Here is a 27,435-nt window from a genome sequence, read left to right as displayed (position 1 = left end):
TTATGGTAATGAGAACCACAGGAGTTTGCAATGGTGTTGGTCTTCTTCCATACTGAGGTCAAAGTTCAAGCACAGACGCCTGGAAGGAACCGCAGTGATGACCTCAGACCAGATTTGCATGCTTAAATGTGGCCATTTAAAAAAAAAAAAACAATGTCAGTAAACGATTTCCTCGACGAGAGAGGAACTCATTTGCAAGCAGCGAAATATCGGACCAGAAAAGATGCCGCGGGGAAGCTCAGCCAAAAAACTTATATTTTTACTTTCTCTGTTAGTGGTAAAAGTTATTACAAGAAAGCTACGAGAGAGAAAGAGAAAGAGAGAGAGTAGGGGGGGTTGAATTTTTATGCAAGTGTGTTTTTGCAGTGTGGAGTGTGTGGAACCGGGCAAGTTTTCTAGTCACACCACTCCCTGAGAGGCTGCATGGTGGGAACACTGCCTGTGGCTGTCCCTGTCCCCTCTCTCTTTCTCTCTCTCATTATTTTTATCATGCTCGCTTTCTCTTATGTTCTCTCTTGTGTCTCACGTTCCCTCGTCCCCACCCTTTCCTCCCTATCTCTGTTTGTCTCTGCTGCTTTCTTCGCTCTGAGCGTTGCTGTGGTACAGGCCTCCCACTGAGGAACAAGGCTGAATTTTCCATCCACATTCTTGCCTCTGTTCCTCCCTCTCATTTCTCCACATCTCTCCTCCAGCTCTCTTTCTTTACTTCTGCCCCCCCCCACCCCCATACACACACACACACACACTCTTCTCTTTCCCATCCCCATGCAACACATCAACACCCCCATCACCTCCTCCACAGCCCCACTCTTTTTCCCCCGCTCCCACATGCCTCCGTCTCTCCTCCTTCTGATGGCTTCTCGTGTTCGAAGTGAAACAGCAAAATGCCCTCCCCACAGGCATTATATTCACAAAGCACACTGTCGGCCAAAACAGAAAAAAGAAAAGGAAAAAAAAAGAAAAGAAAACGAGCCTGCCTGCTGCGTTAGCCATTTAGAGAAATCCCATTCTAACTCCGTCCGACTGGAAAACCCTAACCGGAGCAGCACAGCGCGCAATTATTTTTCCCTCCCCAACACCTATTTTCTTGCTTTCTCTCACTCCATCGCTCTCTCTCTCTCCCCCGCATCCCGCTCGCTGTTTTTTAGCTTAAGCTGCAATTTTGCTTACTTACAGTTGCTACTCAGCGCTTGAAGTAATGAGGATCTTGGGAGAGCGCTTGTTTTGCGGGCCACTGCAGGCCTGCGCTCCTCCCCTACAGGGAGAGTTAACTGGCATTAGCCCCCGGCTTGGAGAGGCATTGACTCGCACCCATTGAAATCTAAACCTCCATTATTGGAGCCCGCTGTTTATCTGCCTCTTTCCCCTAAAGACATGGCAAGTAGCGGATATTACCTTGGTGTCTGTGCGTGTGAGCGTGTGTGTGTGTGTGTGTGTGTGTGTGTGTGTGTGTGTGTGTGTGTGTGTGTGTGTGTGTGTGTGTGTGTGTGTGTGTGTGTGTTTGTTGGGTGGTGCAGGTGTGTGTGCATTTACAGCCTAAGGGTTGTATTAAGAGATGGTGCTGAAGCAGCCCTTTCTCTGCATTATACGTCGGTTTATTAGTGCTTGCTGCTGTTACCTCACTTTAGCAAAAGTGGCCCCTGCTGCTCCAGGGGGTCTCTGTTTGTAAGAAACAGTTAGAGCAATAGAGAAAAAGTGTGTGTGTGTGTGTGTGTGTGTGTGTGTGTGTGTGTGTGTGTGTGTGTGTGTGTGTGTGTGTGTGTGTGTGTGTGTGTGTGTGTGTGTGTGTGTGTGTGTGTGTGTGTGTGTGTGTGTGTGTGTGTGTACACAAGCAGAGGCATAACTGCATATTCGTGTGTCACAGCATATCTGTGCACACATGTCCGCTAAAGCACACCAAAACCTCCTTTTTCATCTGCAATTAATAAAAGTCTTCATTGACTCTCTGGTTGACTTTCTTCATCGACATTACACACTCACACCCAATCACACTCACACACACACACACACATACACAGTTTCTCTTAAGCTTAATATTACCAGGCCCCTGAAACAAAACAGAAATATGGCCACAAGTACTCTCCCTCGGCTTTGAACTTCCCCAGCATTTGCGTTTGAAACCCTGATGAAAAAAAGCTTCAAAGACCACACTCCCTCTCTTCAAAGGAGACTCAGGGTTGCCTCGACAGTCCTCGCAGAAGACAAATTTAAAAATGTGTATTGGGTTTTTAGCGAGGAGCATTATCTCCAAAAACGCAATGAACTCCCATTACTTTTGGCCCTTCCGCCTTGTATCATGGGAAAGAGTAGAAAATGGATGTGCTCGCTAAGTGCCTTTTTACAAAGAAGAAATTACAGTTATTTGACTCTTCAGCAGCATTCCAGAGAGCGTCCTCATTCTAGATATCTTCCTGTTCGCTCCCACGGTCTTCACACTACAAAAATCTCCAATCAGCACAACCAACATTAGATTGTGTCATTTTTAAAAGCCTGATAATCTTTTACAGGTCAGTGTTGAAGGTAAACATTTACACATCTAAAGATGTCCCACCAAAAATCACAAATGATGCTGATACTGAATTTATTGCTGAAAGAAAGTGTATAACTGCTTAATTCATTAGAAATAAAGATGCTACGATACCATTACTCCCATTAAAACATGAGCATTTGTTTGAATTTGTGTATGTTTATATGTGAGTGCTCAGCTGGGCGCTCACGGAGGTGTAAATTGCAGACGGTGGATGAAGAAAATGCGGTCTGAAGGGAATGGGACCGCAAAATATTGCCATGCCACTGATAGCCACGTGTGCTAATTGTGTACAGGGCACCTATGGGAGCACTAACACTATAAGGAACACACACTGATGTACATGCGCACACATGCAAAACAAAAAGCAAACCAATTTACATGCATAGACACTGATATATTGAGTATATGCACATGCAAAAATACATAATGTATGTTTTAAAAAGCACAAATACCAACAATTATTTACAAAGAGACACAAGCATGCTCATGAAATACACACATGTACACAGAAAGCTACATGTCGTACATGTTACAGCCAGACAAGCTTACAAATGGATCAACACAAACATTGAATTCCACACACACGACCAGTCAGAGGAGGAAGACCTGGCAGGAAGAAGCATTTCCATACCATTTATTTGTTATAGATTACTATTCATAGCCTTTTTTTGCGTGTGTGTGTGGACAGGGAAAGAAATACAGTCAACTCCTGCTGACATTTAGCTCTATTTCTCTCTCTCGGCAACACACGGAGAAGAACTGCACGTCAAAGATTCAGCATATGAATTATTAATGGTACAGATTAAACGTGCCAGGACTCACTGTGGAGTCTGTTTGTTTTATTTGGACGTAATTATTTAATGGCACCTTGTTAAAAATGATAGTGAGGAAAGGAGAGGAGAGGAGAGAGGAAGGCTAGGGAAGATTTGAGAAGAGGCTTTGTTTGGACAGTAATTGGTAGTGAAATAATTACAAAGTGCTCGAAGCTTCACTCGTTCATGGGAGAGGCAGGGAGGGAGGGGTGAGGCCTTGTCAAAATCAACTATACTTCTCCTCCTCTCTCATTTGTTTTTCAATTTCCTCTTTCTCATCAAGGCTCTCTGTTTCTTGTCTTTCTTCCTTTCCCCTCTTTGTCCTCGCTCTCTCTCTCTCTCTCACTCTCTCTCTCTCTCTCTCTCTCTCTCTCTCTCTCTCTCCCCGTCTCTCACACACACACACACACACACACACACACACACACACACACACTCATGTTATTGCGTTAATCTCATCTCTGGTGACAATTTACACGGATATGTGGAGAGAGTAGTGGAGCATGGAGGGCACTGTTTCCTATTTATACCTTCATAGTGGCACGTACTCACACAAACATGCACTCCCACACAAACAAGCACACTCAGTCACACACACACACACACACACATACAGTACAAGCTGCTGCCACCACCACCACTCTGCCATCCAAACAAACAGGGTCTGACAGCATAGCTGGTGCCTGGCATGCATCCCTGCACACACACAAACACACGCACACACAGGCTAGCCTTTATCATGAGGTCGACTTTCATAGTTTCAGGGTTCAGTAAACTCCTGCTAGCATACTTCATCCTCACTACCCACCCACCCATCTGAACCCATGTTGCGGCAAAATCTGTCCCCCTGGCAACAAGTGGCCATGACCCTCACTAAGAAACTTTAGGCTCCTCCAGTCACATACACATACTGTATAAACAGCATAATAAACTGTTAATATGAATGCAGTACCAGTCAAAAGTCTGAACACACTTTGTCATGTTAGAGAATGGGAAGATGTGTCCACATTTACTGATAGAGATTATTTCCATTTTCTGCTACTTTTTACATTATTAGATAAATATATATTTGAAAACTATGATAATCTGTTATTTTGCCTATTTAGATTGTACATACAAAAATATGAAAGAAAAAAATATGATCAACTTATAAAACATGATGCATTGCATAATTGCACGGTATTTTCTCCATTGTCTACACACATTTTTTTAAAATAAAGCCCAGGTTACCAACTGCATTTTATACACCCATTTGAACTAAACCACACATTTCACCACCAAAATGAACTAATTTAATGTAATGCATACCTTTTCAACTTCTAAAAATGCATATGTGAGAAGCTTGTGGTGGATTCACATTCAAAGTCAGCAACCTTGGTATTTTGAAAGCTAAAAATACAAATTGAAGTTGAATAGGGAAAAAAAATCTATGCATCTAGCACTGTAATATATCTAACATGTATATATATCAGACCCCTCTACTGAGACAGTCACAAATTTAGTAATGTGGATCGTAAATTGTATTGTCTTTCTTGTCCTCCATTACTGGTAATTCAGTGGTGACATCTGTATAGAGCCCAGAGGCAGCGCTGTTCTTCTGTCCAGTAAAAACATGAAGCTTCACTTCACATTAATTACACTAATGTGGCAGCTACAATTGTTAGATTTCATCTGTGAGACCAACATTTATCTTCCAAAAGGAAGTATATCATATATCAAAATGCTGTGGAGACATTAGAGCCAGCGGTAAATCACCAAAGAGCCACACAGATCACTTCATCAGATCATTTTCTCTCCGAGATGACGACACAGGAGTTGGGCTGCTGCTGTGAGATGACTGGCCTGTCTTATCCAGACAGTGGCTTTGAAAACGTAATAGCAGATTTACGAACAGGCATTATTTGGATAAACTGACCACATCTACATGGAATCTACAGGGTTACTTTCTGAAATATTAACAGAGCAGAACATTACAACAGTCTGGCTCAAAATTTCCGCTATGATACCATCACCCTTGGATATCTTTATTGAACCTCAAGGCATACTGGGTAATGTAGGCCCAGCAAGGACCCTCCTCTCTACGCCAAAACAGTGAAAGAAAGTTGAAACTGAAAAACAGAAAGTAAAAAAAAAAAAAACTGTCAGTAAAAAAAGAGAAACATGAAGAAGATTGACACTGAAAAACACATTATAATGCAGAAAACCCCCCAAAACAAAATAAAATAAGATAATCAGATGGTAAGATTGTAATTTTCTAATACGTGTGTTTTTTTTGTTTTTTTTTCAGTGCCAATCCTTGTTTCAGTGCCAATACAACTTTTTCCAATGCATGTGCATCAATGCCAATTTTTAACTTTTTTCAGTTCAGGTTTTGTGTTCAATGCCAAATTTTATTTCCAATGCCAAAAATGTAACTGTCACTGTTCCAGCCCCATAGAAACATTCCTATGAGTCCTTCTAAGGCGCAGGTATAATCAACCTATTCAGCTGTTTCATTATGAGGATGTGTTGAATTTTTAACATTTCACAGGTGAAGAATATTCAGGAACTTCTACTGAATTCAGAAAGTTTGACCTGCCGGTGTCCATTATCTCTCGAGCTGGGTGAATATCAGTACTGTATCACAGTACAGTTGATACATATGAATTCTCCAAAGCACAGTGAGGAGAACAGAAGACCTGCTCTAGATATCGTTACTTTTTGCAGCATTCACAGAACAGACAGCATGACACCAGCAGGATCACTGTGGTGTGGGTGTGTTGATAGTTTAACTAGATGAGTTATTGATTTTAAATGAATGTGTTTTCCAAAAGAAAAGATTTAACTTACTGATTAAAATGTGTTTAGTGTTTGACAAACAGCTTCTTTTTTCTTTTTCTTTTTTTTTTTTTGGTGATGGTACAATAAATGAAATGTGTTTAGTGTTTGTGCAAAACTGTTTTATAGATGAGACACACAAGGTAGTCAATGTGTTTTGACAGGTATGCTTATAATTAGAAAAATGTAATGTATAAGTAATAAAAAACTAATCTCCCAACACTTTTAAAGTAGATTTTCTCCCTGTTGACTAGCTACAACATTAAAATGCTTCTTACAAGCTCATGTGTCATTAATAATAATACAATAATAATATACTAAACATGTCATCACAAACATTCTGACCTGAGTTGTTGTGCATGATGAGCACTTTCCTGCTGCTGCTTGGGTGGTTTTTACTCATTTAGTACTTTTACTTGTAACTTGAGTATTTTTCATTTTGGGGTCATTTTAACCACTAGCTCATAAACACATAGAGGCATGTAGTTGGTGTTTTTAGTGTTATCTCATAGTTGCTTCAGCATTTGCACACTGACGTTTCCCTTTCCCTCCCGCCACATGTTGACAGACCAACTAATCGAATATTCTCCCTTTGAAGCAGCACCGCTGGATCCATTCATGTGTGAGGCAGGGGGTCTGCGCGCGTGCTTGTGTGTGTGTGTGTGTGTGTGTGTGTGTGTGTGTGTGTGTGTGTGTGTGTACATGTACATGTGTGAGAGAGGGAGAAAATTTCAATATTTCAGCACATATCCCATCTTGTGTCTGTGTGCTCTTACGTGTGTTTCCTTGTGTACTTGAGAGTGTTTCTTTACACTTGTTTGTGCAATTACTTTTACGTCTTTGTAAGGGTGTGTGTGTGTGTCCGTGCGTGTGTCTGTGTGTGTAGGCGGCCCGGTGGATGGAAATGTTGTTTATGCAGTTTTATGCAAAGCAATTATGTTGACTTAATTGGGTTTGTTTATGTGGAGAGTGTGCCACCTCCAGTCATGTATTACTGCTACCGTGGACAGACACATCACACACACACACATACAAGTGCACACACATGCTTGCACAGCACACTTCCTATTGCATGATTGAATGATGTGAAGTGTTTTCTCTATAATAAGGGATTTATATTCATTGTGAGTTTTAAAGACATTGTAGGAGCAAAATTGTGTTAATACAGAACCTCAACTGTACTTCATAATGTATTATTCTGAGTGAATGATTTCTCTTGGCACACACTGTGTCCCTGCTTCTTAAGATGCATGTCAAATCATATACTGTTATTGTAAAAATATGCGCTGACAATCATCACTGAACACATACAGTTGAATAGCATCAACATTTCCCACATGATTGGTCATGCTGCATGCCACTTACATTAAATTCAGTCACTGAATTATGCACCTCATCCACATAAACGCAACACCAGTTTAGCACTTTTGAAAAACAAACAAACAAACAAACAAACCAGTTTTCACCCAGCCTCTCCTTCTCCTCATTGTCTCAGGTCTGAATACAAAGATAAAAGGTTAATTTGCCATCTCTCTCCTTGCTCTGGGCTAAATCAATCCACAATAGTCTCTGTCTGCCATTGTCCTAATCAGACCCTCAACTCACTATTGGATTTCAATGGAACAGGCACAGCCCAAAGAGCACAACCACCTAATCAATGATCCTCAAACGGCTGTGGTTTTCTATAGGGGATCGCTCTGGTTTTAATGCTTACACAAGGAAGTGGCACAGGGTCGAATGACTGGGTATGTCCTCTGGAAGTACATTTGTCATTTCGCTAATAGTGAATCATAAACAACTTCATGTGTCTATTGTGCTGAGCTCTCAGTGTGTCTGTAAAGGCTACATTTGGCGTGAAACCCTCTAAGCATATCGCTCGATGCTTAAGAGAGAAAGCCAGGGTAGCGTCAGTCAAAATAAAACCTTCAGCTTAAACCTATTGTTTTTATTTCATCTGTCAAATGGTAAAAAGCTTTTTGAACCATACAACTTTTGTGCAACTGAAAGAAAAGCAGAGAGAAAGACAAAAGTGGGTCCTTCAGTCCTTTATTGTTGCGATGGCTCCTTCAATTTTCAGGCAAGGTAGTCGGGAAGAAAATATAAATCCATTTTCCACTGACCTCGCTTTCATGCAAAGAAGAGAATTCAATTCACGCAACATATTTTCTGCTTTTAATAAGACAGCTTTTGTTACAAAAACCATTAAAATGTGTTGAGTCATTGCGGTGGCACATGAATCTCCTGATTCTCATGTCCTGACTTTTCTTTCTGTAGGTTCCACCATGGCCCCGCAGAGCTCTGGTAACGGACCAGATGGATCCCACCCGCCAATCACACGCTCACCTATGGCTCAGGAGAGAGGTATGTACAGCATGTACTGTCTATAATGTGTTAGTGTGTTCTGTGTGTACATGCCTGTGTGTTTTTATTGGCAGGATCTTCGTCTAGCACGCATGTCCTCAAGAGACCCCACGCACACGCTCTAGACTCTGCGTGTGTGCATCATAAATAGCTTCTCTAAAAAAAAAAAAGTCCAAATTGTACATCACAGTCAGATTAAAGAACGCTGCTCACTTCTTCTTCTTCCAGTGCGTCTGTAATGGTATTTCTAGTTGTTTGTTTACATTCCAGACCAGTGAGGGACGCATGAAGATTACAGACCATAATAAAGAGAAAACAGAAATGGTATGTTAGCAAAGCTCCGAGAATTGCAGCAACAGTTGTTGTAATGAAAGATTTTCTGAGGGAACAGGCGGACTTGGAGGACAGAGATATAAACAAAGACTTGTACTACACGGGCTCAATGCACAACTTTGTTTTACCCTCAAACATTTACAGTTGTCTGTTCCAAAATGAGTCCCTTCAGCAAGTATACTGCACACTTTACACCTTGCACGTCACGCTGCATTCTTGAGAGCACCAGCTGCTGAATAAACCTTAAGGACGACTGTTGTAGTGTGAACAGGTGCGCACTCTCACACACACACACACAAGGCATGCAGGGTTATGCTTCATTGTTGGCCACCTTAATTCAAGGGGAAAAAATGGTTTGTTGAAACTGTAACAGTAACTATTAAGTCACCTTATCCTGGGCTTTGATCAAGTCAGAGTGCGTGTTCTTTTGGTGGAGCCACTTCAGGTTTGGCAAACGACTTTTTGCCAAAGGCTTGTAACATGAATGCTAACCCACAAGCGATATGTGCTGGCCAAACAGGAAATCATTTCCAGCAATTATGGCCACTTCTCGAATATCACTAAAAACAGCAGAATTGCTCATTTTTTTAAAATCAGCATCCACGCAACATTGGGAGGGGGAAAAAACAACAAACAAACTTGAAAGACTGGGATGTAACCTTAATGGGATGACTGCGATGCTCCCTCTCTATCACCCACCAAAGAGCAGTTAACATCAGAGAGAGACAGAGGGAGTGGATGGATGAAGACAGAGAGAGAGAGAGAGAAAGGGAGGCACTGTAAAAGGTTATTTCCCAACATGATGAAATCAAGCCGGAGATTTAATGCTGCTCTCTAATGCCTATAAACCCTGAGCCCTCCCCAGCCCAGTCCAGGAAAACACAGCGCCGGTTAACAGGGCTGGCTGTTGTTTTCGCTGTTTTCCTAGCTAGGATTAACCCCCACCCCCCCACCCCAAACACACACGCCCCACTTTGCTCAAGTGCCTGCCTCCCTAAGAGCCTCTCTCCTCTCTTCATTTCCATAAATCCGCTGAATGTCCCTTTCCCCCCCCCCCCTACTTTCTCTCGCGTGCTTCGCTGGCTGCCTGTTGTTGTTGTCCGGCTGAGAGCTTCATTCGCTTTGCCAGAAAGAGAAAAAGGTTTGTGTGTGTGTGTGTTTATTTGTGTGCACAGGGGGAGCGAACGAAGCAGAGAGAGAGAAATCCTTGAATGTGTTATTTGCTTTTAGCACTGTCTGCACAATGTTCCTCTCCCCATCCATTTTCCAGGCAATTTAAAGTACGGTATTACACACTGTATTTTTTTTCTCCTCCTCTCCCAGAATCCCCTTACCCTAATGGAAGCAAAACATTACAATAATGTCCTCACTCCTTAAACCCAGCACTCGCAGCCTAAGCACTTTCAGGCCCCAATCGCTCTTTCCCTCCATTGCACTGTCTTTCCCTCCCACACACACACTTTCTCTCTCCTTGCCTCTCTTTCTGTCTTGGCCTCTGTCTCTTTCCTGCGCGCACACACACAGAGCATTTATTGCTCTCTTTCTCTGTTATCTCCCCCCACACACTCAGAAACACAAATATGTACACGCATGTATGTGCACACAAGCATATAGCGAATACGCACATGGCCTCTTTAAACCTTTATCTCCCTCCTCTCCGCGCACATTTTCTCTTGCTCTCTTAGCAGAAACAAGGAATTATACAAGTGTCAACTTGCACTTTCCAACTCCTTCGTTTCCCTAAACCCCAAACTCACTAAAGAGTCGGTCTGTGCACGCTCATTCAACAAAGCGGATAGCTATCAAGGTTTACAGTCAAGCAGACCCAATCCATTTACACCTAATCTGTAATACTGAATCCCCCCACCAACACACACACACACACACACCCACACAGACCTCTCTTTCTCCTTCAATGGACATCCAGCGACCTTTCCCCATTTGTGGTGGATTGGGAGACCTTTCTGTGGGTTTTAAAAACGAACGGGGCGGCTTGAAAGAGTGAAACCCAGACGAGGATCGCTCCAAATGTCAATTTGAATGGTGGAGGCGAGTTTGGGCCTGAGAGGCTTTGACACATCTATTGACAGAACGGCTTAGAATAACACAGCAGCCATGGTCAAATCACCAGCTTATTCTGTGGAGAGTGGAGCCCCCCCCCCCCCCCGCCGTTTCACTATAGCAGGCCCATTCTTTCACATATACACAGACACACATATATCGACCTGTGTGACTTGAGCATGTACATACATCTCTCAGGCCAGGTACACATGACCTGTGCTTTTGTCAGTGATAAAGTTATCTAAATGTCCTCCGCGTGTGTTTATTTGTACTCAAGGCTCTTTTTACATGTCAGCCTGTCCTTTTTGTGCGTTGTTTGTCTAATACCCAGTCTATGCTGTGTAACTCGGCGATGTGTATCTACGAGTAACAGGAGCCACTGCCAAGGTAAAAGATTAAGGCTTCCATCAAAGGAAAGGGTCTCTTTACACGAGAAAATTGAATTGATATCCTGATTTGTTGAGCGAGAGAATGATCAAACCCGCCTTCGCTCAATCCCTCAGTCATCATTTGATTTCACTGAGCAAGTACATTCACTACCGAAGGACTCTCTGATTTTTAGATGTTTTATACTGCTTTTTCATTTGATACTGCTTTTTCATTTTTATTCATGTGTGTCCACATGTGTGTTTCAGGCTTCATGTCCAACATGCAGAGGAACCAGACTGGCTCCCAGTTTGCCTCTCCTCAATCTGGACCTCCCATGTCCCCCCACCCCTCACCTGGGGGCCCACTGTATTCTGGGATGGGTTCATACTCCCAGAGTGGCCCCACAGGCCCTTATGGACCTCAAGGATCACAGTATGGACACCAAGGTGAGAGCATGTGAACAAATCTTCCCAAACACCCACTAAAACATGGCTTTGTTTGTTACAGTTACACTTAAAGAAAGTAGCATTAGTTGTTGGACATTTTTCAAGTGAGCAATTATAAATTCATCCTCAGAGGTTTGAAATGGTTGATTTATTTCCTAAAGATTTGTTTATCATAATTCCCAATTTTCTACACAAATGCAGCATGTTTTTATATTGCATATACTAAGGTACGAGCTTTGAGCACCAGAGCCAAACTGCTTATGAAAGGGCTGATATAGGAGTAAAGTTTTGTTATTTGACCAAAAGGTCAGTCCACCCCTTAATTCACTGTATTCCTTTAAGCATTTGTGTGTCATTATCTATGGGCTCTAATTAGAAATTGAGTCCTTGGAGCCAGGCTCAAAAACAAGTCATGTTTCTTTTTTGTCAGAAACTGTGTGTGTAAGAAAGACTATTTAATACCAAAAGTGAGAGAATTTGATTTTCCACAAGCAATGACTCCTTTCAAGCTTTTCAATTAATTATTAATCATGAAAACCACTAACAGGCCTTGTGTTGACTTCCTGTGTTGACTTTTACCTGACATCAGATTTGTGAAGCAACCTCTGCTTTCTGACTAGTCTTATTGGAGCGATGAATAGCTTGTGTATCATTCATTCACATTCAGGTTATAGAGGAGTTTGGCCTCAGATGGGAAAGTCACATTTGTCTTTTCTGATGATTGTTGGCCTCCATTTCACAGTCACACTGGGCCTTGACATCAGTGGCATTGGTTTCTAAGAGAGTTTGCTAATGAGGAATACTAAAAGGCTCATTTTGAGAGACGTATCCATCCTCTATTTCTGTCTCTTACTCTCTTATGTCTCTTTCTGAACTCCTATACACACACACAACACACACACACACACACACACACACACACACACACACACATATGTAGTCTCATCTCATCCTGTATGGTGGGTCTCACTGCGGGCATTAAAAGCTGCACTTTCTGAGGGTGTGGTTCTCAGAATATTCATGAGACACTTGAACCCTAGACAGACCTCTTGGCCCTTCTCATGATAAGATTATGAGGTAGCCCCAGACTGACAAGGCAGACTGACACGTCGAGGGGTTTATCTACTGAATGATGATGTTTAATCCTATCATCAGACTCAATGTGTAAATGTTCGCCTCATTGAAAACGGGCCAGTGTTTTAATGCCTTCTGTTTGTTATTCTGAACCCATATGATTGTCTATATGTATGTATATCCATATGTAGCTCAGGAATCTGGAGGCATATTGCTTCATATTTTATTTATCTTATTTATTTTTTCATATTTATTTCTGTGTAGCCTAGAGATTTTATGCCCAGCTAACTTGCTTGCTTTAAAAGGTAATTTGAAAACTGGTAGTTAACATGTTTGCACAATAAGTTTTGTGTTTAATGAGTACGTATATGGCTATTGGGAATAACTACACTAGTTCTTGATGTTGATAAACTGTTTACACCATAGTTTACTCGATTGCTTGCTGACCAAGGTCAGCTATGTCTGATGTTTGAGAAAAAAAACTAAAAAAAGAAAGAAAAGAAAACAGATTTCAGGAAATTCTGGAGAACAAAAAGTTTGGATGGAATTCTATTATTAGCATTCTACACTTGCTTGTTTTCTCCCTCAACTCCTGGCCATCCAACAAACGTTGACATCTGCTGTTGTACTTCGTTTTCTGCCTTTGGCGGCACACCAGACGAAACATTATGGTATTTTTTGGTAAATGTGTGTTTTAATATGTCACCTTGATAAATGTGCCCATCCGTGCGTGTGTGTTTTCCCAAAATTGTGGCTTCTCCCTCACATTTGTTAATGTTGATTAATAGCCCTAATGCATTTGGTATTTGGTCTCCCTTCTCCACCCACTCTTATCTCTTAATGTGACTTTGGCTGGGCTGACAGCCCAGTAAGCAGAGAGAAAAAGAGAAATAAAGTAAGCACAGAGCGACAGCGAGGCGGACTAGCCTGGAAGAAGCTCTTGAAGGCAGATGAGCGTGAAATCTCACTCGGATGACAGGAGAGATGTTCCCATCAGAAACAGAGAGAACAGCTCAGGCCCGCTGTCTTCTCATCACACACAAATACAGTGCATATGTGTGTGTGTGTGTGTGTGTGTGTGTGTGTGTGTGTGTGTGTGTGTGTGTGTGAGTGTGTGTGTGTGTGTGTGTGTGTGTGTGTGTGTGTGTGTGTGTGTGTGTGTGTGTGTGTGTGTGTGTGTGTGTGTGTGTGTGCTTACTTCATTTAAATTTAATACACTTTCAGCTGACCTGCATTTGTCCTGTATTAGTACTCTGTGATATTTTCAGACAGCAGTGCAGCAAATACCTAGAAAGTGGCACTTCAATGGCTGTGTCTGTATCAGAACACAACAATTTCAAGAACAAAACAAACAAAACATGGCCTCTCTCTCTTTTACTCCCTACTGTATATTTATTCACCTCCATTGCTACACATACACAAACACACACCAACATAATTTTATACCACTGAGGAGCACCTCCATTGACATTAAATTAGTAACGCCTTAGCTTTACCTTAACCCTAAAGGATAAAGGATAGGAATTAATCTGAACCTACTTTAACCCATTGTGGGTGTTCAGACAGAAAATAGCACTGCTTTAAAAAAAGAAAAAGCACAACAGGCGCTGTTGGGCGTTTTGGCACATGTACCGAGAAGATGAAATACTCTCAGTTTAAATAATCCATAATCCAAAACAGCACACCAGTAATACTATGAGATAAGATTTGCCATTCACAATACAAATGATACATAACATATTTGATTGATGCAGTGTGCAGTCTGTTGCTGGCTCAAATATTTTGTTGCGGCAAAAGTTGAGAAATGTTCAATTTTTTAATTGAAATGAATGAGATGGCTTTTTTTTTGTTGGAAACTGAAAAATGCTCCTCACTGTGGAGAATTAACCACGTTTCCATCCTCATACATATAGGACATGTTCTCCTCCTTCTGAATAACCAGAAATATAGAAACACCACACCCACCCAGACCTACTGGAGAACATGCATATGGCCTCCAGGACATAGCCAGAGCCCCAGTTCTTAGAGGGCTCATCAGGGGCCTGTTTAGGGTGAACAGGGCAGACAGATGCTGGTCATTGTTCTTAATGAAAGCTCCATCTGCTTCCCTTCCCTCTCCCCAGCGCAGGAACAAATTAGCCAGCCATTAGCCAACACAGAAACGCACTCCAAGTTCCTGAACCCTGCTTTCTGTTTTTCTTGGCCTGTCTGTCTACGCTGGGAGAACCCAATGCTTGGGCCTTTGAGTTGTGTCTGTGTGTGTGATGAGCGATACAACATTTTCCGCAGTAATGTTTGCCACACACATCTACACTAGCAGTTCATAGAGCACCAAAGAACATAACAACTGCCTGGTGTTCTGCTCTTGGGTAACCTAAAATGCAACACTGTTCTTTTTATCAGGGACAAATGACTGTTGTGACTGTTTTTGTAGTCAACAACATCAGCTCTATACAGTATACATTATGGTGACACATAAAAACAGGAGGATATGGCCCTTCTACAATGTTAAAATGTTTAGTAGTTATTTCCAGAGAACTTGATTAGATAAATCTGCTTCCTAGACAGTAACCAAACATTTTCTTCCAGATTGCTGGCCAGTTGAACGCTGTTCAAAGCTTTTTCCTCTTTGGTGTTTTAAAGCGTTTACAGCGAGTGGACTCCCCAGTATTTCCCAAAGAATATTTAAATCGCTAAATATTTATGGCTGTCCTTTGAAAACCCTATTTATCCAAAGTTAAACAGATCTCACTGTGTGTTGATATCAGGCTCTCCCCGGAACTCAAATGACTCCAACAGCTGTTTTCGAGACATGCACTTGGACATGGTTCGAGCCAGCATGTTGAGAACAGTGGACACACAGACAGACGGGGGAGGAGGATATCATACCATTACAGGAAAGAGATTTGGAGTCTGTCTCAGCTCTGCTCTCTCTCCCACCCATTACATAGCTCCCTCCACCACACCCCCCACACCCCCTCCCCCCCTCGAGGGGTTAAGCACTCCACTGGTAATGACCATGCTTCAGACAGCACTTTTAAGCCTTGGTGCCTTGCCGGAGCCGCGGTGTAATTCGGCCAAAGAAAAAAAAAAAAAAAGCCATGACTCAAGCCAGCGCCTGGGGGAGAGAGTGGAGTTTTTTTGGAGGAAATTGACAGTGTGTGGAGCTCGGCAGTCTCAAGGCGCACCCCAGCCCTGCTTAGGCTCAGACACCCTGCCAGGGAAGGTGCTGAGGTGGCTGGGAGAGGATGTGGGGGCCTCAGGCAACAGAAGACACTGCAAAAAAACATCCATCCTAGCAAGTCATACATTTACAGTATACTACAGTCTAATACTGACTCATAAGATGTATACATATATTATCTGCAATGGCATATCAACATTTATGGGCTGGTGGGCCATGTATTCTATTTAAAACAGATGTAACTGCTTCAGAAACAGTTAAAATGAGGTTTTAAGTAAAATAATGTGATAATCATTACTACTCAATAACACCTTAAGTTGCACCAGAAGGGAAAGTAGATAGGGGGGATATCGTATAGCACCCATACTGAGGTGTAACAAATGTAACTAAGATGTAATAAAATGAGGACCAGGGTGTTTTAATCTTCTCAACACACTATATTTCTTTATTGCCCACTTTTCTTACCAAAACCACTCCTACAAAACCCCTACTGCATCCCCCCCCAAAAAAGCTTTTCTTTAAAAAGCCGTTATTAATTTCTTTTATTTGTATTCAGCCACATATGGACATAGACAGCCTGCCCGCGTTCCTGTCCTTGGCAGCTCAAGCATGCAGCCATGTAATCTACGTTCCACTCCTTATTGATGGAGTTTACAGATCCGGAGGGTGCGTTGGTGCACCACCATACCTTACTCTACCGTAGCCGGGAGAATGACTGCTTCGGCTGTTAGACTTTGCCGGTCCAGTCTGCTGAGGAAGCAGTAGACAGTAATCTGCTTGGTCACACTCCAGCTCTCCCGCAGGACTGCAAGGATTAAACCCGGCGCAGAATATAGCGTCCGTCGAATGCGTGACCGTGCCGAGAATTTCCATGTAATTGTGAACGAAGCACCATGAGCTCTCCTCTTCTTCTCCTCCCCTCCATCGCGCTATAAATACCACCAAAACTCCCTAAAGGCAGAAAGTGTCCGAGAAGCAGGCAGGAAACCAACAGTGAGTCACAAGGACAGAAGAAGGGACAAATAAGAAAAGACATCCTCTTTGTCCTCTTTTTCCCCTCTCCCTCCTAGATTGGTTTCCAGATTAGAATTTGAGTAGTGTACAAAGTAGATAAGATAGAGGCCACCCTTCTATATGTTAATGCCAACATATACATAACAGTTAACAAACAGATGAGGGACTTCTGGCACAACTTCATGTGCCTCCAAGGTGCATGGAGAAGGGAAAAGTCTGAATAAAGCAGGTCAAAGCTCCAGCAACACTTAGTAGTATAAAGAACAACTTTATTGTGAGACCTCACAATAAGGGTCTTTATATTACAAGTGTTGCTGGAGCTTTGACCTCTAACAGCTCTAACAACTCACTTTTTTTCTCCTGGCCTGTTTGAATGCCAGAAGGTGGATTTTCTGAGCACTTGCATTGTGTGTACAATAAAACCACTGACTGCTTTCAACTCATAACGCCTAAAGTTGAAGCCTCTGTCACGGCTAAGCACCGACGTACAACTTTTTCTGCACTTAAAAGTTATCTACAAGATCAGACAGAGAAAAATAACTTTTTTTTCTTTCTTTTTAAATCTTAAAAGTTATTAACTATTGTGACTTCTCATTGCTAACTTTTTCTACATGAAAAGGTTTTTTGTTTTTGTTTTTTTAATGGCCATGTTGCCAATAACTCATACTTAAGTCTCAAGATTTTTTCAAGTTTCTATGACAGAAGAGGAACTGCTGACATCCATATTTACAGACAAGGACACTTTTCATCCCTCATGTCTGGATGCACATTTAAACATAACACTAGTGCCTTTAGTACATTTGAATTCGTCTTATAGTATGTTACAATTTTCGTAACTAATTTAAACATGATATACTAATATTCTGGAGTTATTTGTGTTTTGTCTCTACAATTATCCAATTTCCTCATTTTATGTAATCTGAATGGCACTTATAAAGCCTGACAAAGCATGAATGACTCTTATGAAAACACCTAGAATTTCAGGATTGAACTCTCAGTCATTATAAAAAATTGGGTTAGTGCGCTATCTGTCCTTGAAAAAGCACTTTGGCGCTGCACCAATCCTTCAGCAAGTGAATCATTCTTGTCAGGACGGAGCAAGACTCTCATAGGAAAGCTTAGCATTAACCCAGTCCCACAGCTACTCCGTCTTTCTTTTGTCGGCCGAGGCAAACATAGCCCACAACCAGAACATTATGAATGGTAGTACATCAGGACTGATACGTTTCCCTCAATGCAGCACACGCCACTTAATGAGACTTTTTTTCAGTAAGATTTGGCTTTGCGTCTCACCCCCAAATAAAGTCTTGTGGAAACTTTCAGACACTGACTTCCACTTTTGGGACTTCTGGCCCATTTGCCAAAATAGGGGGGAAAAATGCAGATTGTCCAAATGGGACTGCGTGATATAAACAACTCCCTGGGAGGTGTCCTGGAGCCTCAGTCTGTGACAAGGGCCAAAAACCACAAAGTGTCCGCCCAGCCTATTGAGAATATATGGCAGGCAGCCATGACATGGGGCTCAGCTGTCCAAAGAGTGCTGGGAGAGTTCGCTGACTGGGGCCTTGTTCATCTGCAGCGAAACGTCTACCCGACCTGAGAGGAAGTAGGCTGCAGGGCACCGTTCCCAGGATTTTCCACAGTGTTATAGGCGGCTGATTATGAGTGGAAGAAACATGAAATTGTGACTTTCACTGGTTGCAAGGTCTCAGAAGTATTATATATGCATTCACACAGACAAGCAGATGGACACACACACACACATACACTCATGTACTGTGCACCATACGTATCCTCCTGTGTTCGTTAGCAGACATCTTTTCTTCCTGAACGCTTCCCTATTATAGCCCCAAAACCCTTGACAGGTGTCAGCCGTACTCAGCTCACCGACTCACCAAAGCCTCCCCAGAAATAATCCGCTTCTTCTTTTCCCATCTCCCACAGTAGATTTCATCACAATTTCTGGACAAATTCAACCGGAGCTGCCGACTTTTATGGGAAAGACTTTTATTTTGATTCAATATAAATCCTATCTCGGGGGTTGGAGGGGGGACCAGGGTTTTTTTCCCCCCTCCCTTTTCTGTCTGTCTCTCTTTCCGCCCCCACCCTCTGCTGCCTCCTCCCGCTCTCTCCCTCTGTTGGACTTGTAGGTTTATGTCATGTGGAAAGTGTCTTCACTGAAGCAGCTCGAGGACACTGAGAAGCCATTTCCATTTTCGGAGTCGTTTTTTCCCCCTGTGTGGAATATTGTCATTCAACTTTCCCTCATTTGAGTGTGCGGAAAAGCCTTCAGGTTTTAAAGGGACTTGATCCCCTTTTCCAGACATATTCTCAGAGGATTAAGCAGTGAGGCCCAACTAAAGCACCCTTAATCAAATCAAAATAAATAGCCCCCTTCACAATGGAGGATGCCACATTTTCCATTTCTATTTTGCAGGGGATTTGTCCCAGGGAGGGAATATCACAGTGGAAAAGGCCCAATGCCTGCAGAGTGAATACAATGTGATGTGCTCTGTTGTGTGTGTGTGTGTGTGTGTGTGTGTGTGTGTGTGTGTGTGTGTGTGTGTGTGTGTGTGTGTGTGTGTGTGTGTGTGTGTGTGTGTGTGTGTGTGTGTGTGTGTGTGTGTGTGTGTGTGTGTGTGCGCGTGCGTGCATGTGTGTATACTGCACTTGCATGTACAGGAGGTGTGGTTTGGTCTGCCTGAATTAATGTACATGTTGTCTTTGACAGCATGGCGATTCTCTTTCAGCTCTTACTGCAGCTGGTGCTGGAGTCGAGCTGGGCTTTTAGAGCCAAAATGGAGGGGTTTAAGTGTGCCTTAGGAAAGCTTCTGGCATCGCAGACGTGTGGCACTCCAGGGCAGCAAGAAAGCGTTTACTGCAGATTAAAGCTCCTCTTGAGTGTTTCACAAAGTCAGCCTTAAGCTTGGCAATTGTTCTCAGGGCCATCCAGCAGCCTGCAGCTGTGAAAGTGTCACCAGACCACACCCTGTATACTTATTCCAGCCTCTACTAGATGTAGAGAGCATGAATCAAAAATGAAGTTCCGCACTTTACATTTTTCTTTCCTTATCTGTCACCAGAATACTTTCTTGATGGATGAAATAGTTGTGTGTCACTGTTGTAGGTATAAGGGTGTCAACTGGCAAGCACTTTATAAGCACTCCATTTTGCTCAAATTAAGTGATTCATAGTGATTCATAGCACCCATCTGCAACTCCAATTTTTCACAGTAGCCATTTTGTGTCATTCTTTTAAGCAATCTATTGACTTCAAGTGGGAAGTTAAGTATCTCAAATGACAGCAATCGCTGTTTTACCTTTTGAGTGACATTGTCTGTTGAAAAAATTTACATTTCAGATGATTTTAGTGATCTGTCAGCCCATTCACATGCATCCTGTTTTCCAGGGAACTACCCTCGGACCTCCAACTACAGTGGGGCTGCCAGCACAAGCTACAGCGGCCCTGGCCCTGGCATGACCAACAGTCTGGGGATGAACGCTAGCAGCCCCATGCACGGCCAGGGACCCGGCCAGCCCATACCCGTAGGACGCAGCCATGGACCAGCCAACCAGAACAGGGTTTACCCCCCTATGGGCCCCAGCTCCCCTAGTATGCCCCAGCCAGCGGGACCAGGAATGGGCCCTCCTTCTTTGGGTACCTCTAATCGCAAGGCCCAAGAGGCAGCAGCAGCCACAATGCCCGGCTCTGCTAACTCAACACACAACAGGTAAGTGTGTGAACGTGTGTATATGAGCATGGTTTTGTACATGCCACTAACTGTCCGATAATTATCTTAAAAGTGATCTTGATAAAGAAAGAATAAGGATGTAAAGATGTATTACAGCTCTCTAAAATAAATGGCCCTAATTCATTTTAGGGACTGAGACATTTCTTTACCTCACCTGGAAATAGCGATAGGCTAAAATTAGGGGACAGCAAGCAACTCTGTCTTTCATCACTCGCTATCTGGTGACTGGCTCCTCTCTGCAGGGTCATCTGTTGGGAGGTTTGCTGAAAAGCGGCACAGAGTTTCTTTTTTTTCTGTGGGTCTTTTTCAGATGTGCAGACAAGAGTTCAATCTCAGGGGTTCCCCGCCTCTATAAGCCATTTGTGGAACCATCCTTACTTTCACACATCTCATAAAGAGCCTGACATTTTGATTGCTGGCACTATACACCAAGTGCTATTTGTTGCAGAAAAAGAGATATTGGCTTGTGAGAAGCCTGTATGGGTTGAACAGTCTACTGTCAAAACATAAAAAGAAGGAAAAGCAAACCACAGGTTTAACTGTGAAAGCACCAGAGACAGAGGTGACACCAAGCACCTTAACACAAACACAAAGCACTGTGATGCCATAATGGTATATATGAGTTAAGGGATATTATTTTTCCATCAGGGTTGGAGCTTTAAATATATGAGTGTTCGTAGCGTTGGAGACCGGGGCTGTTGTGGGATTGTGTGGGCAGTAAACTTTTGCTGAACCCTGCCGGGGGAACTTGTGAAAACATGGCCATCTTCAGAGAGGAAGGGTGGATTTCTGTGTTTCCTCCAATCAGTGTGGGTTTTGCCTAACAATGCATCATGGGAGCAAGCTTGCCGGCATTCTGCAGGCTGAAGTGGCAGATTAACATTTGTCAATGTTCATTCCCATTTCTGCTGATGCATGAGTCAGACTGAAGACTGTGAGCCAGTGACGTTATTTCAGATGAAGTTTCTCTTTTTGCCGGGGGCGTCTGTTGACGCCGATCTGCAGGCGGCCTCCATATGTGAGGTCCCCAGCCCAGATGCAGCCACCCCAACCCACCTCCACCCGCTGGCCCACACCTCACCCTGCCTTCACCCGTCCACCACCTTCACCTCCACCCAGACCTCACCATTCACCCATCCTGCCACCCACACATTCACAGCTCCATAGGTAGGTCCACCACCCTCATAACATGTGTGTGTTTTTAGATGTATGCTGCATTTATGTGAATGTCTTTGTGCGTCATATGACTGGCAGTCATTCAAGCTAAACTGATCTGAAAGCGATCATATGACATTTCTCAAAAGCACTCTCTGAAAGCAAAACAAGGTCAGTCATCATTGTTATCATTGTAATTGCCATCATCACCTTCATCATCATCACTGTGGTCATCATTATCATCATCGGCATCTCTGAGTCACTGTAATGGCAACAACAAGTTAGCACATACTGTATAAAGTGCATAGACACACATGCACATACTCTCACAGAGTTTCAGACTATTGTGTGCAGTGTGGGGGGGGGGTGTCTGAAGCGTGTCTGACAGTATGTGTGATTAATTATGTGCATCAGGGGGCCCAGTGGTGTACGTACACACACACACACACACACACACACACACACACACAGAGCAATGCAAATGCTGGTCAAGCCATTAAGAGATGGCTGGGCTGTCAATAAGAAGTGGCATGACATGATCCCCACTGCTGGGACCAATCAGACTGCCTGTCAGTCTCTCCTCACATTCACTAAGACACCACAGAGGTGTCGCTCGCCATGATGCCGCTGGAGAGGACACACTCTCTCTCTCTCTCCCTCTTTTTCTTTCTTGGTTTGTTTACAAATCTGTGTGAACATGTGTTTGTATCTTCATCTATTTCTCCATCTTTACAGTGATCCATTTTGATTTGCTATTGGCAGTGAAAGTATTCGGGTTCCCTTGTTTTTGTTGAGTTCTTTTTTTCTCCATCTTTTAACATTAAATATTCATTAATAAGATTATTTCATTGTAGTTCTCAGAGACTGTATTTCAAGCAATGTGTCCAGTAATGTTTTTTTATTTTCCATTGAAAATTGGTTTCTTCTGTCTCTGTTGTTCAGCCACGGTGGCTGTTATCGCTCATGCTAACTTCCCAATTGTTACGCTGTTTATTCAAAACAAAGCATCCCCCCCACTGTGCTGGAGGAAAAACTGAGCAGACACCGGATGTTCAGAACAACAAAAGACTTTCATAAACTAGCTGCTGTAAAAAATCTACCAGCTGGGTGTTTGTTTCCAAACAGAGTGGTGTTCACATATTTCAAATCATTTGTCATATTTCTATCTTCTTCTTTATTCAGAATATTAGATTTAAAAAAAAAATCAATTTATTAGGTTTTGCAGTTTTTTCAAGATGACAAAAAAAATTGTACATATGCATCTCTCCCTCTCTCCCAACAGCAGAGATAAACAAAAAGACATGTTGGCATTAAGAGACCATCTAATACAGAAATAGGGAAAATTCAGAATAGAAAAACTAAACAAACAAAAATATTGCTGCAAGCGTCAGTACACAAAATCTCTGTATGTTGCATGTTGCACAGATGGCATAATCAGATCAGAGACACACTGTCATTTCGTAACGATGTGTGCAGAATTTCAACACCATCGAGAAAAAGCTGAATTTGATGGCAAATAAGCATCTGACAGGACCTGAACCCCACTCATCACAAAGTACTAGGGCCCAATTAAACACAGGTGCACACATGAGGGAACACACATGAGCATCAAGTTTTGGCAAGATAAGGCATACACCACACTGTAAACTCTCAAGTCATGCCATTACAATAACAATAGGGTTCCTGCACTTCACTGTGGCTTCAGTTATCCCCATCCTCTGGAACAACTGTGAAAGTCTTTACATAGTCAAGAAAAGTTTTTCAGTGAACCTTTCAGGGAAAATCGAATCTTTTGATATAATGTAATACATCCTTGATCCAACCGCTGTGAGTTTGTAGCGATACATGTTTCCATTTAAGAAATATGAGACGTCTAGCTAGAATAGAGGTAAAAGACATATTCGATTACGACACAGGGGAGGGTTGGGAGCACCAAACAGGGCCGTAAGAGGATCGGGTGGAAAAATATCTCTCCAAATAAGCGAGGACAGGTCCAGAACATATGGAGCCGGTCGACAAGTGAAAACAATGGTTATGTATACGTCATCTAGCATTAATCTAATGAATGTAGTGTAGAATCTTACGTTGTATAAGACTGTCTGACACATATTTAACCAGCCCCAATACAGAATCCTCAGTTCGGTCCATCAGCCCACCCCCACCCTTCCAAATCCTGCTCCCAGGCAACTTTAAAATTATTAAGATTTTCCAGCTTAATAGAATCTATTTCACTGTGTTAAGGAAGTATTATCATCTTTGTTGAACAAAAAGGGATCACAATGGAGATTTTTGTAGAAGACTACTGTGTCTGTGCTGCCTGTCTCACCCTCACTGTTGTTTTTGTCTGCCGTTGCTCATTCAACCTCTTTCATCTCTTCCTGTCTGCTCCTGTTCCCTCTCCTCCCACCTGTTTCACTCTTTTTTACCAACTCTCCCAACTGTATCGCCCTCTCTGTCTCTGTGCAGCTCTGTTATCCTACCCAGACTGTGTTATCTCTCTGTCTTTTTTCCTCCCAATCTGCTTTTTGTTCTCCGCTGTCTCCAGCACAGCCTTGTTATGTTTTTCTTCCTCAGATCCCACTTTAGAACATCTGACGGAGATCAGGAGAAAATTGGCCTCCGAAAACCTGCAGTTAAAGGCTCCAGTACCCCGTTTGCTCTCCAGATCTCATTCAAACATTCAGACTTAGTTCCTCTCCGTCTGAGAAACAAGTTGTTAGTCGTAGCACATGTCTAGTTTTGCCCTTTGATGCATCAACCCTGAGTGAACTGCCACAGCCACCCGCTCCCTACCTTCCAAATCAGGGATTGTTAGCAGCAATTTCATTGGTCGGTCTCTTTGTATTTTGCTCTTTTTCTTTAAAATGCCCCCTTCACTACAGCCCTACCGATAATCCCTCTACGTCTCCACCTTTTATCCCTCATCTCCATCCTCTCCCTGACTCACACACCAGTAGACACACACCAGCATCATTATGCTGAGTGAAAAGAATGCCAAATGAACAGAGGAGGACCACTTCTGGTATCCTATGGCTGCAAGCGAGGGTCGTGATTAAATCTTCACAAAGCGTGGCTTGAGTGTTTTTTTCCCCCAGAGCCCTCTAAAAGTTTCTCCTCCACCAACTGACTGGATTCAGAAACAATGGTCTCATTTTTGTCAGATAATCAGTATGATAGAGAGTGAAGTAGGGGTTAGCCTAAAGAGTTGTAGAACATAAAGAACCCTGTTGCTCTACTAAAAGTTAAATGTGTCCTAAAAGCAGTGAAATGTGGCTTTTATGTTATTAACAAAGTAACACAAAGTCTTGCGAATCATCATTTTTGCTGTCTAGAAATGGAAGATTATTCTGATGTTCATCCTGCACATCGATGTGAAAGATTCAAATATTAATGTCACTTTCAAAGGTAGATGCTGGTCAGTTTGAAAATGAATCAGTCTCATGAAAAGTTGACTTTTTTGTGCACTAAGCTGTCAGTTGTCAGTATGATGAATTGCAGTGTAATGCCAAGCCTGTCAGTATAGGGGAGGTAAAAGTTTATAATAAAAAAAAAGGTGCCTTATAATTTTTTTTAGGGGCTGTGGATTGATGTTGGGGGATTTTTTGGAAAAGACAAGAGAACAGAAAGTATTAAAAGGTATAAGCTTTTCTTGGCAGCAGCTTCAGAGGACAGAATTGGCTTTTCAAATGACTTTCCAGCGCTGCCGGCGACACTCTACAAAAAGTTCCTGGAGCTATAGGAACGGGCTGTGTCGAAAAAATAAGCACTTAGTAGAAGAAGAGCAAAGCTCAGAAAAAAAAGAGTCGTAAATCAAAGGGAAATTGAAGGGAGAAAAATGTTGGAAGAAGGAAGAAGAGAGGAGAGGAGAGTGCTCCCAGGCAAATCCTCGCCAAATAATTCATTTCTGACCTCCTTAGTAAGTAAATTTGCTAAATAAATAAGAGCAGCGCTTGAATGTCAAGAACGGGGGATGCTGCCTGTGGCGCTTTGTCGCTCGCAGTCTTGGCAGTGCTGCGGAGCGCTCTGCTTTCATTAGATGGGCAAAATAAATGGCTTCTCTTCCATCCATCCTGAGCTGTTTGATGTTTGGGAAGGAGGGGAGGGAGAAACGAAGAGTAGCTTTTCTCTGGATTTAATATGTTAAAAGCTGTCCTTATTTTTTGTGGGGGGTTTATTCTGGTCTCCCCTCTGTGTGTGTGAGTGTATGTGTTTGTGTGTGTGTGTGTGTGTGTGTGTGTGTGTGTGTGTGTGTGTGTGTGTGTGTGTGTGTGTGTGTGTGTGTGTGTGTGTGTGTGTGTGTGTTAGTGTGTGTGGTGAGTTGAGTCAGGACTTTTGGAGTAGCTATGAGCTCAAGCTGCCCTGAGAACAGATTGGGTCCATATATAATTCATGGCCTCCAGCCGATCCACTCCATCCTTCCATCCAGCAACTCTCTCTGGCTTTTTTTCTCTTGCTTTCTTCTACACACTCTCACACACAAGTGCACACAAAGCAGAGGGGATCGATAGGGAGGGAGGCTCAGCCATCACACACTTGTGCAGTCCCGGCACTCGTGCTGTCTCGTCCAGTTAGCAGCACTGGGAGGCATCAGCACGGCCTGTCACCACGAATGAAGGACAAAGGCGCTGCCACTTCTAGAGAGACACCGTCAGCTGGTTGGCTGGCACCTCGTAACCATGGCATCCCCTTGGCAACGGCGCACACCCCGCGCATGAACACAAGGATATGCTCAAACACAGACTGACACGCACACTCTGCCCACAGTGTGAAAGTGGCCTTCTCCGATGCCCTTCACACATGTGGACTGAGTAGTGTGTGTGTGAGTGTGTGAGAGTGAGTGAATTAGGGAAAAAACAAGGGGGAGAGTGAAGGAGACAGCGAGGGCAGAACATTTAGATAGAATGAATAAAGGAACTGAAGTGACTGGGGGTAAATAAAAGAATGTGTTTTCCATTGACGCATTTCAAAGGCCTTTAATTTGACTCTCACTGTATGAGATGATGACTTGTAAGTCAGGCTTGGCTGCCTTAATGGTGTCTGGACAGGCCAAACAAAAGAAGCTTTCTAATATTATGTTAAAACTCTAATGCTCTCCTCAGGCCACTGCTAGACAACATACTGAGAGTGCACTGGCCTGGCAGTGTTAGGTTAGATGTGTTTTTACTGGGAGTGTGTGTGTGTGTGTGTGTGTGTGTGTGTGTGTGTGTGTGTGTGTGTGTGTGTGTGTGTGTGTGTGTGTGTGTGTGTGTGTGTGTGTGTGTGTGTGTGTGTGTCCCAACTCAATCTCATGGAACAGCGATAACCTCGAGCTCTGGGGCCCTGAGCTGAAAATACGCCCCCCATCGGTCCACCAGGGACTCATCCGCACACTAGTCAGGCTTCTTCATGCCTTAATTTCCCTCCCTCCTTCTCTCTTTTCTCTCCACCTCCTTTCTTCTTCTCTTCCTCTCCCTCTACATTTCCATCTCTCCATCCTTCCTCTTTCCTCCGTGTTTTCTTCATCTTTTCCTTCACTCACTCTTTCCCTC

General features: G+C 43.0%; 1 protein-coding gene across 1 annotated transcript in view; it reads left to right on the top strand.

Moving 5' to 3' along the window:
• LOC134000444 (AT-rich interactive domain-containing protein 1B-like) overlaps positions 1–27,435 on the top strand; it is a 179,179-nt gene that overhangs the window by 131,684 nt on the left and 20,060 nt on the right. The window contains 3 exon segments of the mRNA XM_062439784.1: positions 8,434–8,520; positions 11,550–11,729; positions 20,410–20,731. Of these exon segments, the coding sequence (XP_062295768.1) occupies positions 8,434–8,520; positions 11,550–11,729; positions 20,410–20,731 (589 nt within the window).

The sequence above is a fragment of the Scomber scombrus genome, chromosome 19 (assembly GCF_963691925.1).
Source record: "Scomber scombrus chromosome 19, fScoSco1.1, whole genome shotgun sequence".
Lineage (NCBI taxonomy): Eukaryota > Metazoa > Chordata > Actinopteri > Scombriformes > Scombridae > Scomber > Scomber scombrus.
This window is presented reverse-complemented; position numbering and strand designations above follow the sequence as displayed.